At 33.8% G+C, this 23,661-nt stretch overlaps 2 protein-coding genes across 2 annotated transcripts in view; both read right to left on the reverse strand.

Annotated features, from left to right (window-relative positions):
• LOC134851282 (uncharacterized) overlaps positions 1-23,661 on the reverse strand; it is a 534,247-nt gene that overhangs the window by 213,697 nt on the left and 296,889 nt on the right. The gene's annotated exons all lie outside the window — the stretch shown is intronic.
• The window catches only part of LOC134851307 (potassium channel subfamily K member 2-like), a 34,495-nt gene that overhangs the window by 1,166 nt on the left and 9,668 nt on the right, over positions 1-23,661 (reverse strand). The window contains exons 2-7 of the mRNA XM_063867333.1: positions 22,582-22,901; positions 19,943-20,220; positions 18,842-18,968; positions 15,149-15,319; positions 11,189-11,385; positions 10,134-10,259 (exon numbers count right to left, since the gene is read on the reverse strand). Coding sequence (XP_063723403.1) covers positions 10,134-10,259; positions 11,189-11,385; positions 15,149-15,319; positions 18,842-18,968; positions 19,943-20,220; positions 22,582-22,900 — 1,218 coding nt within the window. The 5' untranslated portion in view covers position 22,901. The remainder of the gene's footprint in view (positions 1-10,133; positions 10,260-11,188; positions 11,386-15,148; positions 15,320-18,841; positions 18,969-19,942; positions 20,221-22,581; positions 22,902-23,661) is intronic.

Consider the following 23,661-nt stretch of genomic DNA (forward strand, 5'->3'; position numbering starts at 1 on the left):
GTGAATTGTACGCGGATTCCGCAACAAGGACGCTCACTTTGTGCTTCTTCTGTTCTTTCATTTTTTTGATCGTTTCGACACAATTTAAACTTTTTAAAGACTTGTCCCTGGAATCCAGGAACATACAGACACAAAAGTGTGCGCCTATCCAGTGCACAGTTAGGCCTCGTAATGCTCAAATATTGCTATTTTCAGAGAAGAAACATAGTAGACAAAAAACTTAGCCGAAGTATGATTATTGAAATTGAAAAAATGGACAGCCGGTTACTGTGCAAGTAGCACAAAATGTTCCGACAATAACCCTAGAAAATATGCAATAAAATTTTTTCAAATTATTGTCGTTTTTTTTCCGGCGTGATATGGTGAAAAGAGCTGAAAATAACTGGAGATTAGGTATATTCGACAGTCATAATAAACTAAGAAAATTGAAAAACCGTTTTCCAGAAAAGTTACGTCAAAAACCAAAAAAAAATTTTAAAAAATATCGATAATTTTTTCAAGTTTTGCAGTATTTTGAATTTTTGATTTTTTGATTGCAAAAAAAGCTAAAATACTCATTTTTAGTTAACTTTTTTCAATAAAAATTTTGTTTCTACGTTTTAAATAAGCTATTTTTAATCTTTTGAGCAATCATATTAAGACTGTTCAGTCGCTTTATTCGCTCGAAATAAGACGAAAAATCAAAAATTTCAAACCAGTTTTTCTCAACACTAGGAATTTCTTTTGAATTTTTAAATGTGATTGGAATCACGATTGTGAGTACTTAAATGTGTTATAGCACTCACTCTGTCCGATGATCATTGTGGTACCTGATTTTGCGTGAAAAAAAAACTACAGCACACCCGAATTAAAAGTTCCTCCCCATTTTCAATGTTCGGCAATTAAGTGGTTCAAAGTTTGAAATTGTCCACAAAAAATCATAAAATTAAAGTGGTTTGGAGCTTGAATTTTTCCAAAAAAAACACAAATTAAGTTGCTTAAAGCTTGTGTGGTTTAATTAAGTGGTTTAAAGCCAAAAACCCCAAATAGAAACATTTCGTCATTTTTTTCCAATATGGGAAGAATAAAAACGGACAAAAGATTTATTTCAGCTTTATTATTCAAATTAACGCTTACGCTAAACTTCAAAATGTTATTGTGCTTTTAAAGACAATGATGTGAACGTTTTGCCTCTTTGAAGTTATCTAGACAAAGGTTTTGGAAAAAGTCAACTTTTTTCGAAACACTCAAAAATGTTTTTTCAACTGCACATTTTTGAATATCCAACTTCTCATTCATGTATTTTTTTGATAAGTTACTTTTAATGGTTTACAATTACTTGATTTTTCGGCTATTTTAATTTTTGTTCCAAGATCCACTTTCCCAAGAAGAATTAATTACAATTTTTCATCAAAAAGGATGATATGTTTACCCTAGTCAACTGAATTTAATTGTGGAAGTTTTTGAGTGCTGTCTAAATTTTTTTTGCTGAAATAATTGTTGATTCCGCGTTGAAAACCATAGATGAACTGATATAAAGTCCACCTTATTCCCAAAAGTGGCCATCAATCAAGTTTTTAAAATCCGTTGTATGTTTACGAATAACGATTGCATGTGATAGATATATCAACTGGTTGATATCTTCAATTGGGTATTCAAAAAATTCCAAAGTTTGGTCAAGAAATTTAGAGGCAGTTATTCGAACCGGATTTTATAATTTCATTTTGATTATCAAAACTTTATAAGTGATATACCAATTATTAAGATGCAGAATTTTTTATTTATCAGATTATTGAGAAAAAATAGAAGCCGTAGCTTTTCCTGTGATTTAGTGGTACAAGGAAAGTACTTTTTTTTGCAACTGCAAAATTTCTTTGATACTGCCAAATTTTTTTAGAATCAGTTTCGACTCAATTGTAATAAATTTATTTCAATAGTTTTTTGTTTTGGTTTGGGAACAGTGAACATTTCCTATAAAACATATTAATTACTCCACATTCTCAGTTTCGAAACAATTGTTTTAAAATATTTTGAGGACATTATTGTTGAAAAAAAAACTTTTTTTCTTTTCAACTTCCAATTTGCCAGTGAACTCGTTCCGCACTTTCAATTAGAGTTGAACTGATAGATAACAGTTTCAAAACGATGAGTTTAAACTTAATTTTTTTGACGTTCTTAGCATTTTTTATCGTTCTAAAAATCATTGGCCAGAAAAAAACGTGTTTTATGTTGAGCTCAGTCTAGCAAAATCATTCAGAATCTAATCAACTCCACGATTTGGAAATCCGACTGCACTCCGAAGAGCAAAATTTTTTAAAAGAAAATAATAGTTCAAACGAAGGTTATTTTAATTTTTGCAGCTCTCCCAGAACAACTGAAAGGCATCCTGTTGTGCACCGCAGTAGAGTTTTTGAAAAATATATCACAAAAATTATGTTTTAGGGCTCACTTTGATTTTTCAAACAAAAAACTGCAGTGTTTGGCAAGCTCTACTTCAATAGTAGTTTAAATTGGCTCCGAAGGCAACTAATCCCTGATTAGTTAGTAAAATGTACGCATACTCTCCCTAAGTTTGCCCTTCAAATCAGGTATTACCTTATTGTTCAAATTTCGATTTATAACCTTTTTTATGCCATCAAAAACTATGATTGTGTTCAAATGTAGGGCAGGCAAAAGGGAGCAAGTGGGAACACTATTAAAAAAGTTGGTCTGAGCTAGACCAATGTTTCCTAAATTTATCCCTTTTAACAATCCTTAGTGCTTAAAAGTAGAAACATATTCAAACGGGACTATAAATTTCAGCTCATAATTTCAGCTCTTAATCTTGTGCTCACTCATCCTCCATAACTGGGTTGATTTTACTGCAAACTAAAACCAGACAGAACCAGTTAAACATTCTTGGAATCTTTTGGACTAGTTATAGCTCCTCAGCGGTTAGTTTTGACAGTAAAAGTACGTTTTTGAAGGGATGATAAAATTTCTCTGAAGTGAAAATTGTTTGAAAACTGAACAAAGAGACAGTTGAAACCAATATTTAGTCAAATGGTCCCCATTACCTAGTCATATTATTCCATTAAATGATTCAAAAACTTCAATAAGGCTTTGAAAATGTAAATTGGGCCTATTTTTTATTGATGTTTTGAGATCACTTGCATTGATTTTCGCGCAACTGTTTTTTCCATGAAAAAAACTGGGGGAAAATTGGCTAAATAAGAACAAATTTCTTTAATTCTGTTGGACTTTTCCCTGGAAAGAGAATTAAGCAAGTTTTTTTAACCTTACGACCTAATTGTATCTACACACAAAGATGAGAGTAAAAAATATAGTCGAAGTATAAACTAAACGAAAATGCGCGGATTATGTATGCCAGTCGATGAATTTGAGGGTTTGAAGTTAACAAAATTTGACACATTTAACTTTTTTCCAATATCTCACTTTCCAAAGGAAATTCCGTTAGCGTTTTTCATCAAAAAAGATGATAGGCTTATTCTAATAAACGAAATTTATTTCTGTAAGTTTTTGAGCGCGATAAGATTTTTTTGCTGAAACAATTCTTGATTCCGCAATGAAAACATAGATGAATTTATATAGAGCACGCGTGACTTAATGCCAACTAAAAAAGTTGCTTAAGTCTATAATATGTCACAAATTACGATTGCATGAGATAGGAATATCAATGAGTTCAGGGGCGGATCTAGGATTTTCTCGAGGGGGGGGGCGGATTTTCAAAAAATTTTCGAAAATTTTGACGACCTTTTTTTTTTTTTAGGTCGACCAAATTGATTTTTCGAACTCTCCCAAAGCACGGTTTTGTCCCTATTTTGGCCAAATTTTTTGCGCCGCAGGCAAATTTTTGAAAAAACAGGTCAAAAAAGGCGTTTTTAGGCACTTTTTGAAAAATTTTGACGAAAAAAATCGCGTTTTTTTGGCGCGCGCTCCCCCTCAAAACTAGTATATATTGGCGCCAAAGGCGCCTTTAGAAAAATTTTAGGATCGGTCGGTACAAAATTGATTTCTTAAAAAGTACCAAAGGGGGGACCCTTTGGGTCGGCAGAGTGTCGAATCCCTGAGGAGAGGGCGTCCGCCCCCCCCTAAATCCGCCCCTGAATGAGTTGATATCTTCAATGGGTTTTCAAAAAGTTTTTCTTGGAAGTTGAAACACTAAATGAGAATATTGGAACAAAATAATTTTCTAATTCGATTTTAAATTAAAAATTTCATAAATTTATACTAATTGTCAAGATGCAGAACTGTTTGCATATCATGCTGTTGAGAAAAAATAAAAACTGCTGCTTTTCCGATGATTTACGTGCTTATCTATAGTAAAAATCAGTTTTGACTCAATATATTCTAAAAAAAATGTGTTGGTTCAAGAACCGTGAAAATTTAGTATGAAACATATTAATTACTCCACATTCTCAGTTCACTTTTTTTTCTCAAAAGCAAAATAAAATTTAATTTTTTCTTAATTTTCAGGAAATTGTTGTGGAAGTAAAACTTTTTTTCTCTTACATTTTCCAGTTTGCCAGACAAAAGAACTGATTTATAGCAGTTATAGAAAGAGGTGTCTAAACTTGTTTGATGTTTTAACGATTGTTCACAAGAAAATATTGTTTAATATAGAGCTCATTATAGCAAATTCGTTCAGAATCTAAGGAGCTCCACAGCCAGAAATTGCGACAGCTCTTTAGTTTGCAAACTTTGTTAAAAAAGTTATTGTTCAAACGAAGTAATTCTTGATTTTCCCAGCTCTCCCAGAACACTTGAAAGGCATCTTTTCTGCGCCGCAAGCAAGTTTTTGAAAAAAAAAACATCACAAAAAGCTACTACGCTTTGATTTTTTGGAATATTTTAACAAAAAAATTGCAAGTTTTTGCAATCTCTCCTTTAATACTAACTTACATTGGCATCAATGGCGCGTTTAAAAAATATTGGGATTGGTGAAAAATGGATGTAAACCGGTGAAAGTACCAAGGGGGACTATTTGGGGTTGGATAGTGAAAGAGATTAATCTCTGATTTGCATGAAAAGATTTACGCACCTCATTCCTAAATTTGCCCCTGCAATCAACGCTTTTTTGAGCTTGAGTGCTGTAAAGAATTTTTTTTTTCTTGATTGAGCGCTGAATATCATAATAAAATAAAATTGGAGCGTGAAATATAAAAAACTTTTCGATCAAAAAAATAACACAAAACAAACGTGTGCCACAAAACCAAAATAAACTTAATCGTCAACGTACAGAAAGTATTCGCAATTTTTGACCATCATTTTTTTTTTCAAAATGACTCACACTAAATTAAAGGGAAGCCGTAAAGAATATTCAGGGCTGGGCGTTGCTCTGATTCCATTCTGCCGCTATTGCCTATCTGATCAAGCTTCCTTTTTATAAAATTTTTTACGCCATCAGAAATTATGTTTGTGTTCAATTTTGGAACAAAAAAGGAGCAATAGGCAGCAGTTTTGTATTAGTTGCTTTGAATTAGCTCAATTTATGTTCCAATTTTTGTAATGAAAGTAACGGAATAATTGTGCTCCGGGTGGATTTTTTCCTTTAGACAAATTTCGATTTTTTAACTAGCCATTTTTGACGGATTTTTTTTATATCATTCAAAAAGTATTGTTGTCTTGAGCTTAAATGTGAAAAGATACTTCACCTGTGATCATTTTTTGTAAAGTTTTGGGGGTTTACAGATTGCCATTTTGGCCAATTTGGGACAATTAAAGCGCGATATATTTCGCGCTATTAACGCGTAAGCGCAGATTTAACCCGTCCTAGAAGTCGTTCCAAATTGGTTAACTTTTTGCAGCAGTAAATATTCTTGCTGTTACAATGCCATGTGGACAAAATATACAGATGCATTCCAATTCTTTGTTTTTTACATCACAATAATTTTTGTTCCGACTGTCGTAACAAAACTAACGGAGTATTTAAGCTCCGGTTGTTTTTTTTTCTTCAGACAAAATTCGACTTTTAACTAGCCTTTTTTTACGGAACTTTTTAAAATATAAATCCAAAGGTATTGTTGCCCTGAGCTTGAATTTTAATTTTTTTACAAGTGATTAATTTTTTTAAACTTATGGGGTTAAATGATTGCCATGTTGGCCAATATGGGACAATTAACGTGCGATATGTTGAGATATGGTGCGATATGGTGCGTAAGCGGAGATTTAATCCGTCTTAGAAGTCGTTCCAACTTGGTTGAAGGAAGATTATTCGCCATAATTGATTTGTTACTACGAGAAAAAATTATCATTTTGTACTTTATATGGCGCGTGGGGTTATGATTTACAAAAAATAAATCTCAAATTAAAAAAAAAACTGCATTCTGCTTTTAGTACATATAATTTTTCATTTTATTACTGCTCCATAGACCTTAAAAGGCAGTCGGAACATTCAGGGCTTCACACTGGTAAGAGCAGTTTTGTTTTTGTTTAAGTAACTACTCATTTATTGATCCCTTATTGGTGTTCTATAGTGTTTGAAAAATAGAACATATTGAACCGCGAAAATGAATTTCAGCTTAGACGTTTAGTTTGTCGTAATTTTGAGAGCATTCATCCTCACTAACTAGGCTGATTTTACTGCGACCTAAAAACAGAAAGAACCAGTTAAAGATTCTTAGAATTTTTTGGATTTACTATAGCTAATCAGAGGTTAACTTGGAAAGTAGGGTACGTTTATGAAGGGATGGAATATCTCTAAAGTGAAAACTATTTGAAAAATGAACAAAGTGACAGTTGATGCCAATGTTTAGTCTACAAATTAGCCTAAATCTACTTCCAAGTAAAAAATCATTAGAATTAGAGAAATTTGTTCCTAGTAAACCAAACTTTCCCAGCAATTTTCCATGGAAAGAACACTTGAGCCAAACTCAATGCGAGTGATTTCAAAAAATCAATAAGAAAGTGAACCCAATTTACATAAAAATCTAATATTTGAAAAATTGAAATCATTCCATAGAACAATATGACTCCGTAAAGGGTCCCCTTTTACAGAGTCATATTATTCCATAGAATAATTTCAATTTTTAAAAATTAGGTTTTTTATAAAAAGAGTCTACTTTTTCATTGATTGTTTGAATTCACTCGCATTGAGTTTGGCTCAATTGTCCTTTCTATAAAAATTTTTGTGGAAATTAGGCTAATTAAGAAGAAATTTCTGTTTTATTGTATTTGATATTTCCTTGGTAGTAGATTTAAGCTACTTGACTAGTCTTACAACCTAATTTTATCTACACACAAATACTATGACACTATTTTAGGACATTGCAGGACACAATCAACAAACTTTTCGTATGTCCGTGACGACTAAAAACATCCAATAACACGGTGAAATTCCATTTGTACCACGTTTTATTGGATCAAGTTAACATCCTCTAAACGACTTGGGATGATGGTAACTTGATCGGGTTCATTTGTATCAAAATGAAAATCGTTTGCATCTGTAATCAAATTTTTCAATACGATTGTGATTGTTCAGTTCTGGAGCTAACAAACGGTTTAACTAATTGCCTATTGTTCAAACAAAATAAAAAAGCAAACAACCTTAAACAGCCAAATAGTGACCAGCACAGTTGCGCCAACGTGTGGCGAGCTTGCCAACAAAGGGTAGGATTATATACAGAGCGCACCCACCGGCGAACTTAAACCGAGGTAGTCGGCTTGGTAGTCTTGGACCAATTCATTATTTTGGTACAACAAAAGCGACCAATTTATCATAAAAACGGGACTGATTTTTAGTATTTGTGAGAACTCATCAAAAAAATTTAGAAACAGTTGAACGTGCTCGAATACTCGCGTAGAGTAAATTTGGGTACTGCGATAGATTTAAAGTTTTCACAATATTTTGATATGGCTAAATCTACTGTCTTAAAATTTTAGCAGTATTATAGATAAATTAGGAAGATTCACTAGAATAATGATTGCCAAGAACGACAATGTGTTTCAAATTACAAAAAATCTTCGACTATCGAGATTACTTATTTTCAAAATAAATTCGTAAGACAATTTCATTAACAGATTTAGTTACTTTAGGTTAGCAAATAAATGTCCTATTTCAGAGAGCAGTTTTATGCTCTGGCTTTCAAAGAAGGTAACAGAAAGATTGTGCTCTTTGTGGTTCCATCAGATAAATTTCAATTTTCAACTACACGTTTTTCAGTGTTTTTAAACACCTTTTTAGAATCTCGCAGCCCTGAGCTCAAAGTTAAAAAATATTCCGACTTCAACTAATGCGCGATTTATTTAGTCCTATTGAAGCGTAAGTGGCGAAATAAATCTTTTCAAATTGAATGGTGGATAGCAATTTGTTTCGATATGTTATCTTACAAGAAGCAAAAGATTTTTTCTTTACGAGACGCAGAATATAAGGCTTAGTACTATATACATATAATGTAGCGAAACAAAACGAAAATGAAAGTATTAATAATTTTTTGTAAAGTTTTTCTTCGTAATATTTCCTGAATTTTCTCAAATTTTCTCCAAGGTTGTTCATTTACATTAAAAGGGAGCCAAAACACGCATGGCCTCACCGTGATACGAGCAATCGGGTTTGTCTATTTTGATGCCAAAAGCAATATCAGTAGTGTTTTTGTTCCGACTTTCGATACGAAAGTAACGGAATATTTGTGCTCGGGGTGCGTTTTTTTTTCAGAAAAATTTCGACTTTTAACTAGCCGTTTTTGATAAAAATTTTTTATATCATTCGAAAGCTATTGTTGTCCTGAGCTTAAATTTAAAAAGATATTTCACCTGTGATCTTTTTTCGTAAAGTTATGAGGGTTTAAAGATTGCCATTTTTGGCCATTTTGACAAATTTGGGACAATTAACGCGCGATATAATTCGCGCCATTAACGCGTAAGCGGAGATTTAATTCGTCTTAGAAATCGTTCCAAATTGGTTAAAAGAAGCCTATTGGCTATAATTGATTTGTTACAATGAGCGAAATCTGTTATTTTGTACTTTATATCTTTATATGGCGTGTGAGGGATGATTTTCATCGAAAAATTTTCAAATTTTATAAAAAAATGTTTTTCATTTATTTTATTTCATTTAATTTTTTTATGTTGTTTATGTTAATACTGCTCCATAAACGGTAAAAGGCAGTCAGAACTTTCACATTTCGCCCTGATACGAGAAGTCTTGTTGTTTTTGAAATGTACTGACCCGGTGTGTTCAATTTATTAAGATATATATTTCAATTGTTTAATTGTTTGTAAGAAAATGAATATTTGAAAAATGCCAAATTGTTTTTTTGCGAGAATTACGCGCGAAAGCTTTTGTTCTAATAACGCGTGAGCGGCGATTTGAAAAAGCTCAGAATTCCTTCCAAATTGATTTGCGGCGAGCTTTTTTGAATTTTCAAAATGTTGCTGGAAACTAACAAAACTGCTCGAATATCAGAGCTAAGTCCTGAATGTTTCAACTGCACTATAGGACCAATTGAAAAGTTTTTGTTGAAAAATGATAAAACAATAGCAATATATTGCGTGTTAATTATCTCCCAAAAAGTTTAGTTTGCAATTTTTGAACTCCCAAAATATAACAAAAAAAATTTACAGGTGAATTTTATCAATTGAGCACAGGACATGATTATCATTTATAGATTCATGTTATAGAAAAATTTCGTCAAAACCTCTTAGATGAAAATTCGAAAAATGGCTGAATAAAAATTACCGAAGCTAAATTTCCGTCACCTTCTTGAAAAGCCGGATCAATTACATTACATTGTACTTAACATTGCATGGGGGATGTTTTCGAAAGAAATCTGAAAAAAAAAGTATTTTTTTTTGGAATTTCATCATTTCTTATTCATATATCTATATATTTTAAAAATGTTGATTCCTTTGACCTTAAATTTCACTCGAAGCAATTTTCCTGATATAAGCAGTCTTGTCTTGTTTTTCTAGTGAGTTGCTTGAACTAAACCTACCACATTTCTAAAGGAGTACCTAACTTTGGACCGAAAGCCTTTTTAGGGGTTAGGCTGTATTTGCAGCTAGATTTGCAGCCAATCAGAACCAAGTATGTTGCAACCAGTGCCAAGCAACTTTAGGGCAAGCTAAGTAGCCACGCGGAGGATCTTTACTTGATCTATTTAAGGGTGGTGGTTAAATTAATATATTCGGTCCTAAAAATGAGAGAAGCTTCTCACCTGTTTTACATTATTGACGCAGCATCCTGTGAGTGTCTCGATTCTGTACTGAATAAATCTGATGAGATTTCCGAATAGAGACAGTCCCACAATCATGTAGACCCAAGTGCCGATATTCAGCAGCACCTGGTACCAGGCACCCGTAATTAATAATTGGATTATCAAAGAACTGATTGTTTCAATAATCTTTGTGGTGATTCGGGGCGATTCGCACGAGGTAGGTTGACCTTTCAGTCGTGATTCGGATTCGAAAATTTTATTATTATTATTATTATTATGATTATGATTATGATTATTATTATTATTATTATTGTTATGATTATTATTATTATTATTATTATTATTATTATTATTATTATTATTATTATTATTATTATTATTATTATTATTATTATTATTATTATTATTATTATTATTATTATTATTATTATTATTATTATTACTATTATTATTATTAGAGTCACGAAGAAGACCCAAGAAGAAGAAGAAAAAATAGACAATAAAAAATGAATGAAAAAAAAAACCATAGTCTTAGTTTATTTTTTTCGCATTTTTCACAGCAGACACTACGATTACAGTCGGATATAGAATTTTATCGATAAGGTAAATGAGTAGGGGGGGGGGGGGGGGGGGTGGATTAAGAAAAACCTTTTTTTAAACACCTTTTTTTTATGTCGACAAATTGATTTTTTGGGCTCTCCTAGAACACTGTGGCTCTTTTCCAGTCACCTTTAGTTTTTGTAAACTGAAACTCGATGGTACTAAGTCTTATTCAAATTGAATTTTGATCTTCTTATCTGCATGAAACCAAACTTTTTAGGTTCGCTCAGTCAAAATAGTACCAAAGGGGGGTGCTTTTGGGTGCTCAGGTGGTCGAGTTCCTGAATTCCCCTTAAGTCTGCTACTGACTGTAATTGTAAATTCTTTGCTACTAGCCCAGCACTGGGTGTTTTCCGTATTATTTGCTATTATCGGGGTGGGTTCAATTAATTTGTGATAACTAAGGATGAATGGAAGGGGGTGTGTGTGGGTGTGTCTGTGAGTGAGAGGAGTGCCTGGTGTAATGTGCCGTGGGCATTTGTGACGGGGTCAAGTGGGTTCAGGTCTCCGTATCCGACAGTAGTGAGAGTGGCCACTAGAAAGTACACAGCAGACAGAGTATTCATCTTCTCCTGTAGTGTCAAAATCAACACTGGCAATATGAAGATGAACGACTGCAAAGACACTATGCAGCAGATGTAGTAGATGGTCCCTGCAATTTGAAAAAAAAAATTTGGTTCCAAATCAGATTTGTTACGTCTCCGCCTCCCAATCGAATGGTCGAATGTTCGAGGCCATCACTATGAATCGTGCTCTTTGCTTGAGGGCGAGGCAACATTGCCCTGCCCAGGAAAATAGCCAAAAAGATTGCATGTAGATCTGGAGAAGAATCAGCTTTTTTTGAATCACATTCTACCCGGGCTGACCACCAGACACCGGAAATACTATTCAAAACAATTTGTCGATAAAAATACTAATCATACAATTCACATACGAAGGCCCATAATCATATAAGAACATATGAGAATTGTATGACTAGCATTTTTGATGTACGGAGGTCAATCTTGGTTAAATGGGATTTGAAAAGAAGTGTATGTTCCCATCACAGCAAGAGCAGAAAAAAAAACAGAAGGACAGAATATGAATCATGGACGTGAAAAAAAAACATTTATATAATTTTAATCGCATGTATCCAGCCAAAACAAACAAAATTGAAACGCCTTTAGGCTTTTATCTGAAAAACAATGAAAATTACCCAACGAGTTATGAACACAAATTTGCTAGATAATACAAATAAAATGGCCTAAGCCATTTTGCAAAAAACATGTAGGCATTTTCCGCCCGAAATATGGGGTAATTCTGAGATAAGTTTGATCCATTAATTGAAAAATTTCGGCTGGCAAAATTTGCAAAAAATTCTTACTCAACCTGTATCAAAATTAGATTCACAGCTAGCTTGATCGCATTTTCTTTAAGCAGCCCGCAATGGAGTTTCATGGATAAAAATAAATTATGTTGTCATTTCATAGTCAGTATCCATAAAGTTACAAAAGTAATCGAATAGAATCCATTAAAAATGGATTATAATCCTAATTTTAAATCAATAAAATCCATTAAAATTAATTACAATCGATTATAATCCTTTAAGAATGGATTATAATCATAAAATTTTTATATCCATATAATCCATTATAATTGATTATAATTGATTATAATGGATTTTTTGAGAAATTATTGGTGAATTTTGCAAGTTTCGCACCTTGTCTTTTTTCCTGTTTAGTGTAGTTGCTACGGATTACGTTTCATAAACTAAAATTTTTCACATTAAATTTTTATGCTTTTAAAATTTTCTACTTTTTCTATTTAGCAATTTGAAGTTTGGGTTTGAAGTTTGTTCAACGTTGATTTTTTAACAATTTGGTGTCATTTTGAAGTGATTGTCGACTTTCATTGGTTTTTGTGGCCTAAAAAAATTGATTATGCTGTCAAAATATCCGATTATAATAGATTTTTGAATAATCAAAATAATCGATTATAATCCGCTAAAAATCCATTTTCATGGTTAGATGGGTCATGAAAATTGATTATATGGACTAAGTTTATAGCCAATATGATTCGTGATAATCGATTATTTCCCATGAAACTCCAGTGCGAAAAGAGTTATTTTAGAGCATTAAATGGAAAAGTTTTGATTTAAGCAAATCTGATAATTTCGCGGAATTCAATTCTTCAATGCCTTTTTGAGCGTCTCAAGCCTGTGTAAGACTCTCGTGTTGATATAATTAGCCAAAAAAGAATAAGTAAACTTTGTTTAAACACTTGAGTAAGCAAGATGCACTTGTTTAGGGCACAATTATCAAGTCAAAATGAAAAAGAGTACTATTCGTTTATAGAGTACAATTCCTGAAATAGAGTATCATTTATTAGTCTAAGCAGCAAAGCGTTGTATCAGTGAATTTAAAACAAGTGAAACAGATCAGTAAAACAAAAATGCATAGTAATTGCAGGGTTAATTTATATCATCATATTTGTACTATATAGGACATAACTTTTTACAGAAAAATTGACATAAATTAAATATTTAGTTTCGACTTTTAAAGAAAGTGACGGAATCATTGTGTTCGGGCTGTTTTATTTTCTCCAGAAAAGTTTCGACTGTTTTTAATCAGCAATTTTGGACGGAATATTTAAAACATCATTAGAGAGATACTGCTGGTCTAAATTCAAATTAAAAAAGTATTTTACCCGTGATCATTTTTTTGCAAAGCTATGGGGGTTTAAAGATCGCTAATTTGGCCAACTTGGGACAATTAACACAAATTGGAGTGAGGCATTTAATTTGCTCTGTTTAATACTTTACTATTTGCAAAATACATCATTTTGTTTTTTACATAGCGTATGGGAGATAATTTTCAAAAAAATTATCAAAAATTTTTTTTGAATTTTTTCAGTTTTTTTCTAAAAAATTTCGTCAAATATTTAATTTTAAATCACTCCATAAAAATTTAAACGCAGCCGAAACATTCAAGGCTTTGCCCGGAGACGAAAAAACAAATCTTAGACCAAGAGTTTTTGAACAAGCAACGGAAGCAGTTTTTTTGCACTTCACTTGACTGCTCTAGTAATTAATTTGTTATGAGGCTTGTGATTTCGCTGGAACTTAAAAAAAGACTGTTTATGATTGAAAAATTGAAAAATCCGTTTTTTTGAATCAGAGTTTTTTTCATTTTTGAGTAGACTTTGAGGCCCTTTATAAGCAAATGGAAATCAAAGACTCAAAGACTCAAACTGAAAAATAAAATAACTGAAATTATCTATATTATAGATAACGGTTACATCTATTTTTATCCTAATCTTTCCACTGACTTTTAAACCTGTTTACACCAAAAACGTAACCCAAATTTTTACGTCATATTTTAGACGCTATTTTTTCAGCATCAATCAGTGTTGGTCTAAACCTATTTGGGAGGTAATTACGAATCAATACTCATCAAAGCCGGAAACGTGAATGTGGGTTCAATTAACCATGTAGAAAGTTGACCAAGTGTCAATGAACTCAAGGATAGTAGAAAAAAAACTGATTTTTTTGATTTTTTTAAAAAAACATTCTAAATCTCAAACTTTGAAGAAATAGTTACATCACGTTAAAGCTCTTTCAGTTTCAAAAATATATTGTGACTGACAGCGGCTCCGCCATCATCCCCGTGAAATTAAGTCAATTGAAGAGAAATGGGTCGAAAGGTCATTTTTTAGTACGCTGGGAATCTAAAAATTGAAATCCTTTGCCAAATCCTATCCGATTCTTAAAATATTCACGTTTTTTTAGCTTCCAGTACACGGTAATAGAAATAGAAAACCAAATTTCAAAAATACATTTTCACAACTTACAAATTGACGATTGGCACTTTTGTGATAAAATTGTCTCCATTTGAGAACACTGGTTCAATAGGTAAAGCTTTTAATCCTTTCGAAAAATGCAAAAAAAAATCACCACGACCTATATAAGAGTCTGCATTTACGCGATGAAATATATTTGAATATCAATTTTTTCCGCTTTGTAAAAAATATTTCGTCATAAAAATTTCATTTTAAATGTCAAGCGATGTCTTGTGAAAAAGTCAGACCAAGCACAAACATTATCACTTTTTTTGTAAGTGAGAGCAATAACAGTCAAGCCAGTGTAAAAAGTATTTATTGTTCCCAAGAAGAACTCACCATTTGTTTTAATTGAGCTGTATGGCCAATGTAACGTCTTCCTCCCCTTCAAGCGGTTCAGCATGGAGAACTTTACACGCAATTCTAACTAATTTTGATTCAAATTGAACAGTCAAGTGGGAGCAATGAGTGGAAGTTCATAACTTGGGCTATTTTAGGGGGGAGGATGTTAACTTGGGATGTTTAAGGGTGGGGGGGGGGGGGGGGGGGTTGGCGGGGTATGTTAATTTGATGCGAACTGAAGAGTAATGGGGACTAACTTCTGATTCTGGACTTGCTGACATTGACCTTGCAGCGGACTTTGAGGAACATGTAGCTGAAGAGTCGGCAACACTGACTGCAAAGGAAGAAAAAGAGGGGGATGCCTAGTAGGCAGTAGAACACTGTCAGCACCCTCCCCCCATCCGTCTCAGGGGCAAAGTTGCCGTACCCTAAGCATAATGAAGCAGTTTGGGTGATGTTAACTTTGGTTCTAACTTGGAGTTTTTAGCCAATTAGAATCAGATAATTTACATGCAGCGCATTGCGAATTTATTCCGATTTAAATAGATGTGTATTTCAATAAATATAAAAATCAAGTCATCAAATATTTTCATTTAGAGAAAAAATCGGAAAGTGAAATTTCGATGATTGAGCTACGGCGGGCTTACAAAAATACATACCTATTACCAGGGGGCGGATCTAGGATTTTCTCGAGGGGGGGGGGGGGGGCGGATTTTTTTCGAAAATTTTGTCGACCTTTTCTTTTTTAGGTCGACCGAATTGATTTTTTGAGCTCTCCCTAAGCATGGTTTAGTACCTGTTTAGGGCCAAATTTTCTGCGCCGCAGGCAAAATTTTGAAAAAACAGTCCAAACAAGGCGTTTTTAGGCACTGTTTGGAAAGTTTTGACCAAAAAATCGCGTTTTTTCGGAGCGCGCTCCCCCTCAAAATTAGTATATATTAGCGCCGAAGGCGTCTTTAGAAAAATTTTAGGGTCCGTCACAAAAATGGATATCTCAAAATAGTACAAAGGGGGGACCCTTTGGTTCGGCAGGGGGTCGATTCCCTGAGGAGGGCGTCCGCCCCCCCCCCCCTAAATCCGCCCCTGCCTATTACAATAAATCGGAAAACATTTAACTTTGCTTAATCTTACAAAATAGGTGCCAGTTATAAAATTTTACGTAGTCTTTTTTTTGTATATTCTAATCACAGCAGAGCCAAAAAATAAGGACAGAATATAAATAAAGACAGAAATAAGGACAGAATTCTAACCACAGCAGAGCCAAAAAAAATAAGAACATAATATAAATCATGGATATGAACAAAAATATATATGCAATGTTAATCGCATGTATCTAGCAAACACAAACAAAACTGAAACTTATTTAGGTTCTTATCTGAAAAATAGTTATTATTGCCCAACGAATTATGAACACAATCTTTCTAAATATCAAAAACAAAATAACTTGAGCCATTTTGCTAAAAACATACGAACTTTTTTTGCCTACAATATGGTAATTCTTATTTATATTTCCAATAATTCTGAAATAAATTCAAACCAATATTTGAAAAGTTACGGCTGGCGTAATTTGCAAAAACTTCTGGACCAATCTGTATCGAAACTAGATTCACAGCTAGCCTGATTGATTTCAGTTTGCTTAAGCAAAGTATAAAAAATTGAAAAAATTTATTTATTGGTGCGTTAATAGCAAACGTTTTGGTTTGAACAAATTTGATAAGTTTTTGCGGACTTCAGTTCTTCAAAACCTTTTTGAACTTCGCAAGCCTGTGTAACACTCTCGTGTTGAAATCACTAGCCAAAAAAGATAAAGTTATCTTTGCTTAGTGTTTAAATAAGAAAATTGAGTCTTCAAGGGGCACATTTCTAGGGAATAATTTTAAACACAAAATGAAATAGGGTACCTCAATTATTAGTCTAAGCAGCAAAGCGATGTACCAATGGAATTGAAACAAGTGAAAAATATCAGTAAACCGAGCATGCGTAGTAATTGCAGCGTTCATTTACATCAACAGATGTAATGAAACATCAGATTTGTGCAAAAAAATCAATTGGTAATTTATCCTATTCTGCTTGAAGATCAGAAAATGGAAGTCCATGTTTGCAATGGGCTTTTTCTTATTTATTGACAATTAGCATTATTGACAAAAGTTTTTATATTTCATTCAAAGTTTTTGTTGTCTTGAGCTCAAATTTGAAACATAGCCAACTGGCAGTTGGAAAAGAACAATGAAAGCAAGAAAATTAAAAAATATATATGTTTTTTCCAAAAATCTTAAGCTTTTGAATTTCCAAAAAAAGTGAATGGCCTTAAGGCTCTTTGAATTTGTAGAACAATTTATGTTGGGCAGTTTTCTGTTTAAATTAACCCATTTTGAGAAGACTTGATCAAAAGGTAAAACGTTTGTTTCGCTTTTATTAATTTCCATTTTCGAAATTAGAAGTCAATCACGTTTTTTGTGGTCTTTAAATTTTTGCTGTTCATAAGTGGGGTTTGCCTTCTGTTTAACAAATAAAATGCACTGAAGTTAAAAAGAAATCACAAGTCAAACCGCGAAAAATCAAAATTGAGCGTGAACAAATGTTAAGACTTTTTCCTGAAAAAAAAACAAAAAAAAATCAGCAAGACCTATATAAGAGTGCTCACCACGTTCATTACTTTTAAAAAAATTTTCATCTGTGATCTTTTTTTCGTAAAGTTATGGGGGTTTCAAGATCGCCCAATTGGGGACAAGTAACGCTCGTTTTAATCGTCTTAGAAATCATTCCAACTTGGGTTGAGGCATGCTCTTTCCTCTATTCAATTTACTCCTACAAATTTTTTATAAGTAAATTATATCACTTTTTTTACATAGCGTGTGGGGGATGGTTTTAAAAAAACTCAATTTTTTTTTGATAATTAGCATTTGTTTGAAAATTTCATGTATTGTTTCAATTCAAACTGCTCCATGAAAATCAAAATGCAGTTGGAATATTCAGGGTTTTGACCTGATACGAGCATTCTTGTTCGCTTTGCTAGAGATTTTGCGATTTTTTGACATTGTTGAACACTCAATTCTTATCGGCTGAAAATAACTGAAAACAAGTTTCCATTTTTTGCACCCTCCCCTCCATCATGAGGGATGTCATCGAAGCCAATCAAGTTTTTAGTGAATTTTACATTTTTGGCGTTCGGTAGCGCAGTTTGCATTCATTTAACAAATTCCCCTCACGCTATATAACTGACCATTTCTTCCTTCTTTTACATATTTAAAAGCGCAAATGATCTGTTTCAAAAGACTTTTGCATGTAAACGAACGTTTTTCAGACAGATTTGATGTCTCAAGTTCACCTGAAAAATCGATTTTTATTTCAAAATTAGTAGCAAAAGATTCGGAAGGAAAAATGAAATTAAAAAAGCAAACTTCTATGCAAAAATCTATCAAAACTGGAATATTGCTCTTGCTAATTATTTCTGTCTGCCCGAAATTTTTGCAACTTTATGCAGGCGGAGATCTAGGAATTTCTCGAGGAGGGGGGGGGGGGGCGGATTTTCAAAAAAAAAATCTGAAAATTTTGTCGACCTTTTTTTTAGGCTGACCAAATTGATTTTCTGAGCTCTCTCAAAACACTCTAAAGACCGTAACTTGACCAAATTTCTGCGCCGCAGGCCAATTTTTGAAAAAAGGCCAAAAAAAAAGGCGTTTTTAGGTGCTTTTTAAAAAATGTTGAATAAAAAATGGCGTTTTTTCGGCGCGCGCTCCCCCCTCAAAATTAGTATTTATTGGCGCCAAAGGCGCCTTTAGAAAAGTTTTAAGGTTGGTCAGCCGAAAATGGATATCTCAAAATAGTTCAAAGGGGGGACCCTTTGAGTCGCCAGGGGGTCGAATCCCTGAGGGGAGAGCGTACGCCCCCCGCCCCCCGCCCCCCATCCCCCTAATTCCGCTACTGACTTTATGGATCATCCGTCTCACCTATGGTGGTGATGGTTGTGATGCAAAAGTGGAATGCACCTGTGAATCCCCAGTGGGGGTGGATCTCGTCACTGGCCGGGTCAGCCTCGAACTCATGCACCTCCAGCTCCAACAAAATCTCATTCATCTACAACACACGACATTTTTTTGGCCAAAACCATCAAAAAGTGACCAAAAATTGCATTTTTTGGCCTGATTTCTAAAAAGTTTACCTGCGGCGTCAACTTTTTTGCAAAGGAGGCCTTTTATAGTGTTTTCAAAGAGCTCAAATTTATTTAAATTAAAAAAGTTAAATACCCTCTCCAATTTTTTCTCTCAAGAGAGTTGAGTTTTTTGCAATTTCAATCCAAAGAAGTGTGGAGTTGAAAGAATTTGAACTTTTTTCGGAGAGGATGTTAACTTGATCCCAATTATCATTATAGTTAGCATTAAATGTTCTTTCATAATTGGTTAACGTCCTCCCCTGTGAATAGGTCAAGTTAAAATTCCCCGCCTACCCAACTACTTATTTGGATTGAAATTGCAAAAAACTCAATTTTCATTAACTTAAAATTCCAACTTAGTACTAAGTTAACATAAGGGGGATCCTATAGGGGGAGGACTTTAACTTGGTCCCGTAATCAACTTCTGGTGTTGATGCTCGTTAATGAATTTAAATGAGTTTAACCCATTTGACCGCAAAAAGATATCCTTAAGATTACCAATGACTGAACAAAAGTACTAAAAAATTTATAGATCTTATAAGTATTTTTCTCTGTAAGCTTCGAATTAATTAAGCGGTATTAAAAACATTTAAATTCAAGGTAACTGACCGATAAACTTTTTGTAACCAGTAATTTTTTTGTGATGGATTATCTCTTGGCTAATAATCTGCCTTTCGCAGCGCTACCAAGACTAAAAACATAGCCAAGCAAATTGCATTTAGTTTTCGTCACGGTCACAACTTTCGTTTTTGCTAAAGAAAACTGAATAGCTCGTATGTTTTCAGGGGCGGATCTAGGATACGAAAGGACTAACATACCGGGGCGGATTCCCCCTTCGAAATCCGCCCCTGTATGTTTTTTATGGTTCTTTTCCCTTTGTTTGTTATGGTTAACTAACAATTGCGAAAGCCTCTGATTCGAGGATGGTGAAGTTGACTTTTGATTGACAGGATTCGACATCGTCAGGTCCGCACAGCTGATGTACAGTACCATTGACAATGGAGTCTGTCAGGTTGATGATGCGAGACTCCATCGTGCGTTTGATGAGCAGAAGACGATCCTCTTCTGCTGGTTTTTCGATCATTGTGAAGGTGATGGTCCCCAAGAACAGGTAAAGAGTCATAATGAAGAGGGTGCGGAGGAGAATGATAGCTGCTCGTCTGTTCCAATCGCTGGCTAAAACGTTATTGTTTCACATTTTTTTTGTCAAAATTTGACATGTTTAACTTCTGTAGATTACATTGTTCAATTGATACTCTGCTCAGTTTGGCTGAAAATGCTTCACCGTAATAAATCAATCAAATTTGATGCGACTGAACCGTGTCTGTACAAAACAGTCCCATACAAAACAGTACAATACAAAACAGTCCGCAAAAGTATGAAAATGAACGAAAAAAAAACAGTCCGATACAAAACAGTCCGAAAAACAGTCCCAATTAATAATTGTTTTAACAAGCCGGCAGGCCGAGAATTGACATTGTTCAACAAGCATAATGAACAAAATAGTGACTGCCGCAGTCGCGCCAACGTGTTGCGAGCTTGCCAACAGAGGGTAGGGTTTAATACAAAATTTAGAGCCGGTTATCGCCGCGAAGCGCCGACGCATGCGTAGCGCGCCCACTGGCGACCTTAAAGCGAACTGTTTTGTATTGGACTGTTTTTTTCCTCCATTACATGATTTTTGGGACTAATTTGTATTGGACTGTTTCGTATATGCACCGACTGAACTGGCACCTGAACTTGCGTTAAAGAAAATAAAATATACATCCGAATACATTATATGCTTGATCTTCAGGGTGAAAAAATTTTCCAGTAAAACACAACCGCTAAGGTTGCGCAATTGCAATACCAAATTCAACAAAATTACTCGTATCAGGGCGAAGCCCTGAATGTTCCGACTGCCTTTAAAGGTCTATGAAGGAGTAATAACATCAAAAAGATATATATTGAAAAAAAAAAGAAATTAAAACGAAAAAAACTTTTGAAAAAAAATTTGAGATTTTTTGTGAAAATCATCCCCCCACACGCCATATAAAGTACAAAGTGATAAATTTCCCTTCTACTAACAAATCGATTGTATTGTGGCAAATAAGCTTCCTTCAACCAATTTGGAACGATTTCTAAGACGGATTAAATCTCCGCTTACGCGTTAATAGCGCGAAATATATCGCGCGTTAATTGTCCCAAATTGGCCAAAATGTTAATCTTTAAACCCCCATAACTTTACAAAAAATGATCACAGGTGAAGTATCTTTTTAAATTTAAGCTCAGGACAACAATATTTTTTAATGATATAAAAATATTCCGTCAAAAATGGCTAGTTAAAAAGTCTAAATTTTTCTGAAGAAAAAAACCCACCCCGAGCACAAATATTTCGTTACTTTCGTATCGAAAGTCGGAATATTAAAAAATATGAACTTCTAGTTTATGACACAGCTACTGAGTCAATTTAAATAAACTTTTATCAACAACAAAAAAATTGACTTAGAAAAATTGTTTCAAGCTTTCAAAATTTGATAGCATCAGAAATCCGGTAAAGAAAAATTTGTTTTGGACTGTTGTGAATTGCAGCATCCGCAAAATGCAAGGAAATATCTAGACCCATACCGAAAAGTTTAATACAAATAACCATTAACCAAATTGAATTACACTAGTGTTTTCAATGTCCATTTTGGACAACATTTCTTTCGAAATTCAGTAAAAGTTTTACATAGACCAAGAGCAAATGATCAGAGCCATCCTCTATGAAGTTATCAAAACTTGGTTTCAAAGACTTACTAAAGTGATCTGGGTCTGAAAAAGCCAGACCTCCTCATCTGCACAATGTTTGCATCGTAGTGATTTCTTTCTTGAACAAGCGGAGAAAAAATAAATTGTTCATGCGACGTGAAACACTCTAGACGAAAAAATGGGAACAATCTGAGTGAACACTTTACTTAACTCGGACATTTCTTACTTTTTCACGTGAAGTGAAAACTTAGTGCAGAAGAGGAAAACTGGCTTTTTCAGACCCGAATTACCTTGGTAAGTTATTGAAACCAGATCTTTTGCTCTTGGTCTATATGAAAATTTTAATGAATTTTGAAGGAAATATTGCCCAGAATGGACATTGAAAACAGGCGCTTTTCAGAGTAAAATATTGAATTGCGCCTAATTTTTTCTAGTAGTTTACTAGTTTATTTTACTAGTAGCATGTGATTATGATGGAGTTCAAAGTATTTCTCTCTTATTATTTCTTAAGTTTTTTTTTTGTAGTTATGACTCCAATGGAAAAAACAGCATCTTACATAACAGTTATTAAAAATTTCGCTCCTTTCCAGCTTCCGTTTCCAACCCCTCATAAAATTACAATATAAAGTTATCTAAGCGTTCTTCATGCTGCCATTTACATGTAAGAAATGTTGAAAAATTCATTCACTTGTTCACGCTGAAATGTTTTATTACAGTTTTATTCATAAAATATATTTGAAGTAGTCTTTTGTAAAAAAAAAACTTCAGAACAAATCAAGGAGGACTGGAAAAGAGCCGAAAACTTACACGTGGTCTGTGTTAGGAGTCTAGGTTTAGTCTCGTGCCCACACTCACACACAGTGACTGGACTAGTCGTCAAACAGGGACTTGGCCTCCTCCCCCTCATCTTCTCCCCTCTTAATCCCCCGTGGTCTTTCATTGCCCCCATCTCGTGACTCACGCTATTGTCACGCATCTGACAGTTCGTGTATTCTTCTGCTGTCGCATGCGAATGGTGAGTCATCAAAGTAGGCGACGAGGATTTGGTAACTAAGTGACCGTTAGATGCGGTGACAATGGACTCCGAACGTCCGCTCGCTATACTGCTGTTTGAGAATACAGCCATCCTACACGCACAAATAACAGTATAAGAGTGAAAATCCAATAATTTCAAAATGGATTTTAATTTGAGGAATGTATTTGAACTAACTGCAATCAATAAATGTGGTCTATAAGCGAAATTCAAGTGATGTGTACAATACAGGTATTGTCCAACGCGTTAGTGCCTCAAAAATGTGTTCCGGTTCATAAATAATGGCGCAAACCTGTTAAGCCTTTATGGCCCAAATGAAGAAAAAAAGTAAATTAAGCAATAAACATGCATAATTTTGGAAAATGAATACAAAAAACAGGTGGTGTAAATCGAGCGTGAAAAACTACAATTCCGTGATCAATTTCAATGACAGTTTACTGTGCTTTTCAGGTTTTTGTGAAAGTTTTCGTTTGAATAAACGGTCGAACGTTTTGTTGACATGGAACTTGGCTGAGTTACCACTGCTGAATTTGAAACCATTTTGTTTAAGTTTCTGTTGAAAACTTCTGACGAGAGAAAGGATCTTAAAAATTCTTACAAGTTAAGTAAATGTTTATGAAATCAAAACTGTCAGCTTCTCAACCAGTTCAGAATAACGCATATTCTTAAAATTTTGTTTCCTTGTTGTTTTGAAAGGAAGTTTAGTCTAAAACATGGAAGCGAATTCTATAGTTTTAGCAATAATTTTATTCCATCGCTAGTTGGTTGAAATCTTGGTGAAAAAGGTATAATTATTACTTTCCCGTTTCCTCAGCAAGGTATTAACAAATGTTTTTTTTTCTGCAAAAAAAACA

This window comes from Symsagittifera roscoffensis, chromosome 1 (genome assembly GCF_963678635.1).
Source record: "Symsagittifera roscoffensis chromosome 1, txSymRosc1.1, whole genome shotgun sequence".
In the NCBI taxonomy this organism is placed as follows: domain Eukaryota; kingdom Metazoa; phylum Xenacoelomorpha; order Acoela; family Convolutidae; genus Symsagittifera; species Symsagittifera roscoffensis.